The sequence below is a fragment of the Polypterus senegalus genome, chromosome 9 (assembly GCF_016835505.1).
Source record: "Polypterus senegalus isolate Bchr_013 chromosome 9, ASM1683550v1, whole genome shotgun sequence".
Taxonomy (NCBI): Eukaryota; Metazoa; Chordata; class Cladistia; order Polypteriformes; family Polypteridae; genus Polypterus; species Polypterus senegalus.
In genome coordinates this window covers 90,165,744-90,178,959 of record NC_053162.1, presented here as the reverse complement: position 1 = coordinate 90,178,959, position 13,216 = coordinate 90,165,744, and the positions used below count along the sequence as shown (strand labels likewise).

Here is a 13,216-nt window from a genome sequence, read left to right as displayed (position 1 = left end):
AGATAGAAATTCTGCTAATTTTCTCCTATCAATAACTGTGAATCCTAAACAATTCAAAACAGCTTTTCATAATGCTGATTTTAAAAATACATTTAGGTAAATACTAGGTGGATGTATACTGTAACCATTTAAAAAAGTTATACTAGAGGTTCTTAAAAACTCGGCTGTATTATTATCTAACTACCATATAATAAAGAATACATATTCTTTTTAGATTATTATGTAAAGATTTATGGTTTATTTGAACAATGCTATAAGATATGTTGATAAAGGACCAATTATAAATATTTGAAAACATAGAGAGTGTGTAAAAGATTGATATCTTTTACATTTGAAAACCAGAGTTATTATAGTTACACACTGATTATATATATATATATATATATATATATATATATATATATATATATATATATATATATACACACACACACACACACATACATATACTGTAAATAGTTATATAATATATATATGTATTATTATATGTATAATATATATATATATGTGTGTGTGTGTGTGTGTGTTCTACATTTATATATATGTATAAAATTTAAGGAATGAAACTGGTGCCTCAAATTGCTCCTCCTTACACTTTGTAAGCCAAGTTGCTTCAACACTCGAATCCTGCAAATCAACAACTTCGAAGAACAAAAAGGCTTTTCTGCATAAATGTATGAACACCAGCATGGGTGAGTTACATTTTTAAATCTGCAGAGGACATAAACATGTTGCAGATGTCATCTTTTCAGACATATTTCATCATTTTGGAAATAAAGGCTGATAAAAGAAGCACTGTCTTCTTTTGCTTGTGGCAGTTATCACAGCTCAAGCTAGTAATCCCATCCTGGTCACTTTGGCAGAAAGAAATGAATGTAGAACAAAAACCACTGGTTTTGGACAGGAATGAAGATTCAGAACCTGAAAGAAAAGGAGAATATTGTTAATACGTCATATTTTAATTAAGCTATTGAAAAATCCAATTCACTGACTGTACTGTAGCAGACAAAAGCTACTTAAAGCCACAAATTATTTTCTCTCAGTCTATGTTATTGATTCCTTGAGTTTCGGTCATTTGATATGAATTGGGCCTATAATTCTTCAAAATTCGGACTAGTGGAAAGTTCTAGATTGCTCAATATTGTGCTTGATTGAGTTATCTTTATTTATTGTATGTGCCTTAGTGCTACAAGTTTACAAAAGTGCAGTACAGTTGATTGCTTACCCAACAGGCCTTTCAACTCTTATCACACATGACCTGTGACCATAACTCCATTATGTAAACCAATTGGTTTACTGTTACTGACAGTTATACAGCTAATTTGCTTATCTTCTTGGGCACATGTTACAGTCATGGCCGAAATTATCGGCACCCCTGGAATTTTCCCAGAAAATGCACCATTTTTCTCAGAAAATTGTTGCAATTACAAATGTTTTGATATAAACATGTTTATTTCCTTTATGTGCATTGGAACAACACAAAAAAACAGAAAAAAAGCCAAATCTGACATCATGTCACACAGAACTCCAAAAATGGGCTGGACAAAATTATTGGCACCTTTTCAAAATTGTGGGTAAATCGTTTTATTTCAAGCATATGATGCTCGTTTGAACTCACCTGAGGCAAGAAAGAGGTGCTGGCAATATAGCAAACACACCTGAGGCCAGTTAAAATGGAGAAAAGTTGACTCAACCTTTCAGTTGTCTGTCTGAGTGTGCCACACTAAGCATGGAGAACAGAAAGAAGAGCAGAGAATTGTCTGAGGACTTGAGAACAAAAATTGTGGAAAAATATCAACAATCCCAAGGCTACAAGTCCATCTCCAGAGATCTTCATGTACCTTTGTCCACCGTTAATCAAGAAGTTCACAACACATGGCACTGTAGCTAATCTCCCTGGACATGGACAGAAGAGAAAAATTGATAAAAGACTGCAACGAAGGATAGTCCAAATGGTGGATAAACAGCCCCAATTAACTTCAAAACATATTCAAGCTGTTGTGCAGACTCAGGGTGCAACAGTGTCAGCTCGAACTATCCGTCGATATCTGACCAAAATGAAATGCTATGGCAGGAGAGCCAGGAGGACCCCACTGCTGACACAAACATAAAAAGCCAGACTGTAGTTTGCCAAAATGTACATGAGGAAGCCAAAATCCTTCTGGGCGAATGTCTTGTGGACAGATGAGATGAAGGTGGAGCTTTTTAGTAAAGCTCATCATTCTACTGTTTACAGAAAACGGAATGAGGCCTACGAAGAAAAGAACACAGTACCCACACTCAAACTTGGTGGAGGTTCTAAGACGTTTTGGGGATGTTTTACTGCCTCTGGTACTGGATGTCTTGACTGTGTGCAAGGCATCATGAAATCTGAAGACTACCAAAAAATATTGGGGCACAACGTAGGGCCCAGTGTCAAAAAGCTGGGTCTGCATCAGAGGTCATTGGTGTTCCAGCAGGACAATGACCCCAAACATACCTCTAAAAGCACCCAGAAATGGTTGAAGACAAAGTGCTAGAGAGTTCTGAAGTGGCCAGCAATGAGTCCGGATCAAAATCCGATTGAACACTTATGGAAAGATCTCAAAATTGCTGTTGGGAGAAGGCGCCCTTCAAATCTGCGAGACCTTAAGCAGTTTACAAAAGAAAAGCAATTGCAACAATTTTCTGGAAGAAATGGTGCATTTTCTGAGAAAATTCAAGGGGTGCCGATAATTTTGGCCATGATTGTATATGTTTGTATCTGATATTTACATTTTTAATTTGATAGTGTTGAGATTTCATTGTTAAATATTCCCAACTAGCCAACCCGCGGCGTACCATATGCCGCATAATCAGGCCGGTTTTTTAATGATTTTTAAGCACAGGGAGAAAATTAACATTTGAAAAATCGGTAATGTAATAAATCAGCAAGAAAAGCAACATTGTAACAATGCACAGAACGAACCAACACACAATCGTCCATGACTGAAAACTGGCGGACCGCAATCGCGCCTTCTCTTGCCAGACAGAGGGATGGGGGTGCACGGCGCCGAGTGTGGAACGGGAGGAAAGGAGAAGGACGTCCATTCAGCTCCCTCCGTCATGCTAGTCTGCTGAATTCTCGTTCAGTATGTACTGCCCGCTCATGTTCCCACCTCTAACTCGTCACTTGAGTCGTTGGCTGCTTTTCTAAATATAATCCACCAAGACACCCAACCACGGTAGTAGCGAGGTGGGAGGGGGGTGTGCACGAAGGGTAGGGACACAACCAGTGGGAGCGTATGAGTCGCACTTAGTGGGAATTCCACGGTTTGCAGCCCGAATGGGGTTCAACGGCTTACCCACGCCTGTCTGCGCCGGGTAGACACATGCTCAATCTCATGCATAATTATTTATTGAATGCTAAACACTTCTGGAAAGACACGGTTGTCTAAAAAGGGTGGGTCTGAGGATACAACAGAAAGTGAATGAAAAGATGGAACTCTGGAGAGAGCAACATATAATTGTCCATGAGTGAAGAAGATGCATGTTTGTCGCGGATGCGTATTGCTGTATGTAGCGTGTAAAACAGTTTGCTATGGTGCACGCGGTCGTTGTGTTTTAACCTCAGTTGTAAAGGATTGTTTAAAGGATCCCATGGGATACCCCTCGCAAACTGTTTTACACGCTGCATATGGCGACTCACCTCCGCGAGAAACATGCCTCTATGAACAGTCAAGGTAGCTCGGAGGTATGAGGCCTCTACGACAGATATAAATATAAATGATAATAAATGAATATAAATGACGTCGTTCTTTCTGTGTCGTCGTGCCCGAGTTGGTGGACGTGGCTCTGCGAGTTGTCGTCGTATCCAATGGTCTTGGAGTTGGTGGGCGTGGCTCCTCCCGCGTGCGCCATAGGTGTCTTACTTGTCGGCGGCTTAGTGAATCCACGCCCCTTCTGGCGTGCTCTCCATGGGTGTCTTGCCTTTGTGAATTATATATACAGTGATCCCTCACTATATTGCGCTTCGACTTTCGCGGCTTCACTCCATCGCGGAATTTAAATGTAAGCATATCTAAATATATATCATGGATTTTTTGCTGGTTTGCGGATTTCTGCGGACAATGGGTCTTTCAATTTATGTTACATGCTTCCTCAGTTTGTTTGCCCAGTTGATTTCATACAAGGGATGCTATTGGCGGATGGCTGAGAAGCTACCCAATCAGAGCATGTATTACATATTAAATAAAAGTTCTCAATGATATACAATATGCTTCCCGTGCGCTGCTTCGCACACTTAAAAGCTCTAACAGCCCGTATTGATTTTTCATTGTTTGCTTTTCTCTGTCTCTCTCACTCTCTCTGAAAAATACAGGCAGATACTTATCCATCATGCAATACCATCAGGGAGGCATATGATTGGCCCCATTATCTGCTCCTGACGGAGGGGATGTGAGCAGAGGGGCTGTTTGCACAGTGGCTGCTTGCTTAGAAGATACGGACGCGCCTGTAAAAAGATGAAAGGCTACCTTCACATTGATCCCTTCATTGCGCCGCTTTATCGCGGTGCTTGCATACGTAAAAGCGCAACAGCCCTATTGATTTTTGATTGTTTACTTTACTCTCTCTCTCTTTCTGACATTCTCCACTCCTGACGCGCACCTTGAAGAGGAAGATATGTTTGCATTCTTTTAATTGTGAGAAAGAACTGCCATCTCTGTCTTGTCATGGAGCACAGTTTAAACTTTTGACTAAAGGGTGTTATTTCATGTCTAGAGGGCTCTAATAATGTTAAAAAATGTATTTAGAAGGTCATAAACAGGTTTTCAATGCTTTAACTGCGAAAATATTCGATTTATAAATAAAGAATCCTACTTCTTGGAAATGCATTTATCTGTCTGGAGCGGATCAACCGCTATAAACGAGGGTTTACTGTATAACTGTGCGGAGAATATTTATAAACAGTGTGGGAGAGTTTCTAAGAGCTTAAAATATATAAAAATAACCATACAAACATATGGTTTCCACTTTGCGGATTTTCACTTATCGCGGGGGGTTCTGGAACGCAACCGTCGTGATCGAGGAGGGATTACTGTATAGATGTTTATTGGTATTGCTTCGTTTTATTGCCTACTTCACTGTTTTGTGTAATATGTACTGTTTAGCCATTGCACCAAAAGATTAATCAAAAATAATTTTCATTATACTGCAAGTTGCAATGACAACAAAATGAACCAAATCAAAATAAACTCAAACTCGTCTGTTTAAGGATAAAGATTAAAAATATGATCAGACTGAAGTACAACATTGTAATACTGACTGCAGTAGAAATATACTGCATATATCTATTTTTATAGTGCAAATAAGAGTTGCAAGGTCCCTGATCTACCCTTTACTTTGTTATCTTGAAATTGCCATGCTGAGGTGTAACTACCTATAATGTCAGACAATACACATATGGTCACTATTTTGGACTTTTATATAAACTTGGGACTTTATTCATTAGCACACATGATAAAAGTGGCTCTTCCAGTTACACTGAATAGGTTGTAATGACTGGATTTTTGCTGATAATATGCAGGCAATATCAGGATGAATATGAATTCATTTATTTTGTTTTTCAATTATAAGATACAATGAAATAATACATTACAAGAAAAGGGTGGGATGTTATCAACACTCTCCTATTTGTTATGTATGATACATGCCATATTGTCTTATTTTAGGCTGTACTGAGAAGTGACAATAGAGTAAATATGCTGAATTTAGTAATTTAGATAAAGGAACAACACTGGCATAAGGTAACAATAAACATAGATGGTGTAGGCAAAAAGTATCATAGGTATTAAATGCATCTTATGTTTAACTTTATTCAATTTTTAAGCACCTGCATATTTTATATGTGCCACACAGCAAAACAATTTTATGCAAATGCTCAAAATATATTTATTAACAATTATTCAAATTTATTTCTATAAAAGCAAAAATATCTTTGACTACTTAGCCTTACTTCCAAGTAGGCAGAGGAGCCACATTACGTACTGTAGGCCAAAAAATGTGGAGAAGAAAGTGGAGTAAAAAGCCAGAAGAGATGAAATGGGTATTGAAATAAACCTGTTAGTCGATAAATGTGTACTTAATCTTGAAAAGCACTGAAAGAGTGGCTAACTAACTCTTAACCAAATTTTTAATCTTCTCAAAAAAGATGCCATTTGTTCACCCCCTGGTGCTTCCACCCTTTTCATTTTACTTGGATTTGCTCTCCCTTCCCTCCATTCCTCTGTCAGCTGCTGCTTACTACACATCATAAAAACAAAGGATAAAAGCTGAAACAACCAAAACATTAGTTTTCCAAGCTTCTTTTTATTTTTTAAGTAGAATTAACTTTAATCTGTATTATTTATGTAAGAAAGCCATTCTCATAATTCAACATATATAAAATGTACACGGCCAAGCAGTTAACACAATTTGTTGCTTTCTGGATTTCTACAAGTATAAACAGAATAGTGGGAGACTGTCCTGTTTAGCACAGCTGAGATGGCCACCCTACCTTCTGATCTATAATCCATACATTTTTGGGGAAGAACTAATTTACTACCTGTGAACAGGATCAATTAAATAATTTCCAAAAAACTGATGTTGAATGTGCCCCTTCTAGTATGGTTTAACATCAACATTCCATTTTGATTGCTATTACTCAGCATACACTATACATTTCCAAATGCTCTAATACAGAATTGCAATTGGGCTATCTATCCCACATGCTCAGTTTCAGAGTCTCAGAGAAGCACTGTCTATTCCTGGAACATCGGAAGGAGAACAAGAATCAACTCTGAATTAGATGTCAGTCTATCACTGGACACACTCATTCATAAGGCAAATTCAGAGACACCAATGGCTGTTGCATACACATTTTCAGAATGCTGTAGGGAACTGGTGTATCTGAAAGCTTAGGGAAGAGGTGAAAACTCAAGCCACACAGTCATGATGAGTGATTCAAATACGGGTTCCTGGAGTTACGAGACAGCGAAAATAACATCCTGTGATAATGATCCACACCCAATACCATTACTAAAAAACTTACATTAAATAAAAATAATCATCTACTAAATGAATGGATGGATGCATATTAATATTTTCAAGGAACAAATATCCTACAAATCAAATAAATAATGAGTGCAACTTGTCAAACAAGAAAATGTTTAATGTGATTTTATTTGGTTTTCAAATATAAGAATAGAAGAAACATACTGGTTTCAGTCTATAATACAGGCAGTCCCCTGGTTACGTGCGAGATAGGGACTGTGGGTTTGTACTTAAGTTGAATTTGTATGTAAGTCGGAACAGATACATAAATTTAATAAATGCTATTGTTGACTGACTGTAACTAAGTGCTCTGCCAATGAATGATGGAGTTTCACCTCTCTCTGACCTTTTTATTATTTCTACTTTATTTTCTTTGGTGATGGTTTTTCTCTTCTTTACTGTATCACCAGCACTTGCATCAGATTTGTGTTTCAGAGACATTCTTAAATGGGTGAAGACAAAAGATTAAGATGAGCTCTTCTGCACAGCACTGTCCACACTATCACAGCAGGAAGGCACCAGTCATCAACATGTCTGATATACTGACAAGAGACAACATCCTGCTATGTGCGTAACAGTACAAGCAGGCTTGCTATTGAGAATGAATGGGGGCATCGACGGGCAGTTCATCACCAGCCCACCTCACAGTCACCTCCATTACAGTATGCTGCCTGCAGCGTCCGCCCACCGAGAACGAACATGGTGCGGCCAAAGGCAGGCAGTGAATCGCCCCCATTCAATAGGCAGCCATCTGATGCACACTACAATGCTATCCCCCGCTGTCCCGTTCACCCTCAATTGCCTCCGATCAGCCACAACCGGGTCACCACTTGCAGCGTTACCAGCCGCCCAATGAGAATGAACCGGGCAGCCGTGTGTGGTGGGCAGGCTGTGAAACTGCTTGCTGCCGGGAGCTCCTCGAGGGACACTACATTGCGCGAGCAGCGTAATCGCCCCCCCTCCAGCCTCAGTCCAGCCACCGCTTGCAGCAATACCAGCCACCCACCGATAATGAACGGGTCAGCCGTGTGTGGTGGGCGGGCAGTAAAACCAATTGCAGCTGGGAGCCGCCCGAGGGACACTATACTGCACAGGCAGTGAAATTGCCCCCATTCAGTCTCCATCCAGCCACCACTTGCAGCATCCCCAGGCCGAAGATGACAGAGTGGCACTTACTGAGGTGCATGCGTCGCAGCTGTATCCCCATTTGTATGTTGTAGGTCGGATGCCCGTAACCTGGGGACTACCTGTACTTCATATTTAGAATCTTGGTTTAATAAAACAAAAGCTTTTTCATACTTACAAATGGTTTAGCAGATCCATCCATTCATTCCATAACCTATTTATTCCAATTTAGGTTTGTGGTAACATGCAAGGTATGAATTAGCCTTGTATGGGGGCACCAGTCCATTTCTGGCCACATTTATTTATAAATCTTCACTGGGTCAGCATAGACTCGACAGTCAACCTAACTTGCAGGTCTTTATAATGTGGCAGGAAAACTGGGGACCCCTAAAGAAAACCTCCCCCAATGGTAATTGGTGAAAATGTAGAAATGCTACACTCACTGTGATGAGGTTGGGATCTAAACTCTTAGACAGCAGCACTAACCACAGTGTAACTAGACTGCAGATACATGAAATAATTTAAATCAACTTCATTTTATTATAAACAAATACATTCCAGCAACTTTTGCAACCATAAAGGCATGCTTAACATGTTACAGCATTCACCACTCCAGAGCCTACCATACCATTTCTCCTTCAGGTCCTCCAAAGTCCAGGTAGAGATTCTGAATGCCATCATCTCCAGACATTTTTAACTTTTCAAATGGGTATCTATACAGTATAGCAGTAGTTCCAGGTCCTGCTCCCTCTTTTGCGATAGTGAACCCATTCTCATAATGGATGTTCAACCGGACATCTTGGTTGTTTAATGTGCAACCTGTCAAAGAAAAACCAAAACAAAATTAGAGAAAAAAATCTAAAGCAAAAACAAAAATTCCTGAGTAAGTTTCTGTGATGTTGTGTTGTTAGCTTTTCGCTAAGTACTGAGAATAGCTACAGTGAATTTTAACCACTGAACCATGCAGCAGTTGAAACTTCCATTATTTTGGACTGTATCAACATTTTTCAAGGTGTAGCCATGGTTATTCTACTTTAGTCTGCGGAGTGTTGGTATGGGTCCACATACCTATATTAATCACTTTGCTGTGAAACTCACTCAACTGAGTCTGCATGTTGCTCACCATGCATTTTGGGTGCAGTTTCATAAAATGCTAAAAGCACCTATTGCTGTCGTCATGCCTGTCAATTTACATGAAATGACTATACGCTTAGAGAACCAATTTTACTGATATTTAATACAATTATGTGTACAGTAATCCCTCCTCGATCGCGGGGGTTGTGTTCCAGAACCCCCTGCGATAGATGAAAATCCGCGAAGTAGAAACCATATGTTTGTGTAGTTATTTTTATATATTTTAAGCCCTTATAAACTCTCCCACACTGTTAACATTATTAGAGCCCTCTAGACATGAAATAACACCCTTTAGTCAAAAGTTTAAACTGTCCTCCATGACAAGACAGAGATGACAGTTCTTTCTCACAATTAAAAGAATGCAAATAGATCTTCTTCTCTTCAGGAGCAGAGAATTTCAGAGAGAGAGAGAGCGCTTGCAAAGAAAAGCAAACAATCAAAAAATCAATACGTGTGCTTTTAAGTTTGCCGCGGCATTTTTTAGAGGAGTGTCAGTATCTTCTAAGCAAACAGCCTCTGTGCAAACAGCCCCTCACATCTCCTCCGTCAGGCGCAGAGAACGTCAGAGAGAGAGAGAGCGAGATTAAAGCAAACCATCAAAAAATCAATAAGTGTGCTTTTGGAAGCACCGCGATAAAGCGGCATTTCTTAGAGGTGCGTCCGTATCCACTAGGCAAACAGCTTCTGTGCAAATAGTACCTCTGCTCACAGCCCCTCCATCAGGCGCAGAGAATGTCAGAGAGGGTGAGATAGAGGCAGAGACAAGCAAACAATCAAGCACCGCACGGGAAGCATATCTGATAGCATTGAGGAGGTTTAATTAATATGCAATACATGCTCTGATTGGGTAGCTTATAAGCCATCCGCCAATAGCGTCCCTTGTATGAAATCAACAGGGCAAACAAACTGAGGAAGCATGTAGCATAAATTAATCACCCATTGTCCGCAGAAATCCGTGAACCAGCGAAAAATCTGTGATATATATTTAGATGTGCTTACATTTAAAATCCGCGATAGAGTGAAGCCGCGAAAGTCGAAGCGCGATATAGCGAGGGGTTACTGTACAAGAAAATTTGTCAGAAGAATTCATTCATATTTAAAAGGTATTTGTAAATTTTCTACATTGTCTAACTTAAAACAAAGAAAAATTCTGTGTGACTTGAAATACTTAATTTACGGTTTCAAATTAACCTTGAGAGAAGATATTTCAGCTTGCATACTCTGTATATTTTCCTTTTATAATCATCTGATAGCCATTTCTGAAGGCATACCACTTTCTTTTAGTTTGGGGTGTCAGTGAACCTACTCACTTCGTCTGCTACTAGAAGTCATACCAGGTATGTTAAATGATCTTTGTAACTATTAAAAGTAAAAAATGCAAGCAAGCAATACAGAAGGTTGTTTAAAAGAATACAGCAACCAAAAATATTTTTTTTCTTTTACATACTCCTAGCAATAGCGGAGTTAATCACTTGTCTTTACAGAAAACCAAGATCAAATAAAGTTCCTGACAAAACTGGCTCCTATGTGGGCCAATGCTAAACAAACAGCAAACAATATCAAACTATCTGTGAACAAAAAATCTCCATTGTACTCCATATCGCCTAATCTATACCTCAGACATCCAACTATAGACTCAAAAGGGCTGAAATAACGCTAGTGTATGTGTGTGCTTGTATTCACGTTGCAATGAGCTGATGCTCCATCCAGGGATTGTTTCTGTGTTGTACCCAATGCATGCGGGAATGGGCACATCCCCGGATTGATGGATATATTCATTAAACATCCTTTTCAGAGATATTTTGGCAAGGTGCCCTTGGACTTTTAATGGATGTTTCAGGCAATTCACAGCACAGCGAAGCTGAACGCTTTCTCACTGTGATGATATCTTACACGGCCACCAGGTGGAATCTTCCAGATTTATGTAAAGTACACGTGCAAATATAAACAGTACAGAAGTGTCCACAGGAGCATTGAAGTATAAACCTGGTCTAAGTCAACTCTTCTGTTTTTTCACACTTACCCACATTTATTTATAAAAGGCCAGATCAGAACCATCAACAAACTTACACACAAGTCTTTAGGGTGAGTTAAAAAAGCCATATAGTGGTCACATGGAGAGAATGTGCAATCTCTGTATGTTTTCCATTTAAATACTAATAATAAACTATTCATTTGAAGCCTAAAGAAACTCTGAATAAAGAATCAAGGTCACCTTGGCACCTTCAAGTCAGCCAGCATAGCATTATTAAACACAATGATTTTCCAGAATCACTAAAAAAAATAAATAAATAAATAATTACTGATGGACTTTATGATATTCTAAATCTTCTTCTTTCGGCTGCTCCCGTTAGGGGTTGCCACAGTGGATCATCTTGTTCCATATCTTTCTGTCCTCTGCATCTTGTTCTGTTACACCCATCACCTGCATGTCCTCTCTCACCACATCAATAAGGGCCGATTTATACTTCACGCTCAGAACGCATACGCATAATGGCTGCCACGCGTTCCCAGCGTTCATTTCACGCATCCTCTGAGCAGGTCTTCAGAAATTAACGCGATGCGTGCGCAAATTGCAGTACCAGCAAAAAGTCGGGGGGAGCAGTGTGCTAAAAGTCAGAACATGACATCAGCATCTCTGTTTACTATCTACTTGTGACAGCAAGCCTCTATGGAGAGCCTTCGGGGATCGCTTTGCTGTTTGATGAATGGTTCAAAGTGGTGAAGCAAAATGCCGACATACAGATGCATTCGTGGTGCTTATATATTCAAGCGTCGCATATTCCCGATTGTAATGACACGATACATTTTAAAAGTCTCACATACCATCTTTTGTGCTGTCTATTTTTAATTTTTTTACTTTACCTGTTGTCAGGTCCAAGAAGCTCGTAGCAATTAAAAACTGGGATGATGTTTACGATGGTCTGCTTTAATGATAACGTAAACTACGAGGTTAAAGTGGACATTTTGAGATTAAAGCCGAAATTTCCACTTTAATCACAAAATACACGTTTTCACCGTGTCTTATTTTTTTCTCAGTGGCTCAAATAGAGCGCTATACATTATGTTGCCGATGGGAAGTTCCAAAAAAATAGACGGCATAGAAGATGGTATGTGAGACTTTTACAATTTTTGGTGTCATTACGATCAGGAATATGCGACGCTTGAATATAAAAGCACCACGAATGCATCTGTATGTCGCCATTTTGCTTCTCCACATCGAAGCATTCATCCCATAGGATCTGCATAGAGGCTTTCTGTCACATGTAGATAGTTCCCGAACGTAATGACACGATACATTTTAAAAGTCTCACATACCATCTTTTGTGCTGTCTATTTTTAATTTTTTTACTTTACCTGTTGTCAGGTCCAAGAAGCTCGTAGCAATTAAAAACTGGGATGATGTTTACGATGGTCTGCTTTAATGATAACGTAAACTACGAGGTTAAAGTGGACATTTTGAGATTAAAGCCGAAATTTCCACTTTAATCACAAAATACACGTTTTCACCGTGTCTTATTTTTTTCTCAGTGGCTCAAATAGAGCGCTATACATTATGTTGCCGATGGGAAGTTCCAAAAAAAATAGACGGCATAGAAGATGGTATGTGAGACTTTTACAATTTTTGGTGTCATTACGATCAGGAATATGCGACGCTTGAATATAAAAGCACCACGAATGCATCTGTATGTCGCCATTTTGCTTCTCCACATCGAAGCATTCATCCCATAGGATCTGCATAGAGGCTTTCTGTCACATGTAGATAGTTCCCGAACGTAATGACACGATACATTTTAAAAGTCTCACATACCATTTTTGTGTCGTCTTTTTCATTTTTTTATTTTTGCAAGTTAACAACAGCAACATAATGTATAGCGTTATATTTGAGTCACTGAGAAGGACACGG

At 39.2% G+C, this 13,216-nt stretch overlaps 1 protein-coding gene across 1 annotated transcript in view; it reads right to left on the bottom strand.

Annotated features, from left to right (window-relative positions):
• Nucleotides 1-512: 512 nt before the first annotated feature.
• sntb2 (syntrophin, beta 2) overlaps nt 513-13,216 on the bottom strand; it is a 313,602-nt gene continuing 300,898 nt past the window's right edge. Inside the window, exons 6-7 of the mRNA XM_039763457.1 lie at nt 8,804-8,994; nt 513-921 (exon numbers count right to left, since the gene is read on the bottom strand). Coding sequence (XP_039619391.1) covers nt 829-921; nt 8,804-8,994 — 284 coding nt within the window. The 3' untranslated portion in view covers nt 513-828. The remainder of the gene's footprint in view (nt 922-8,803; nt 8,995-13,216) is intronic.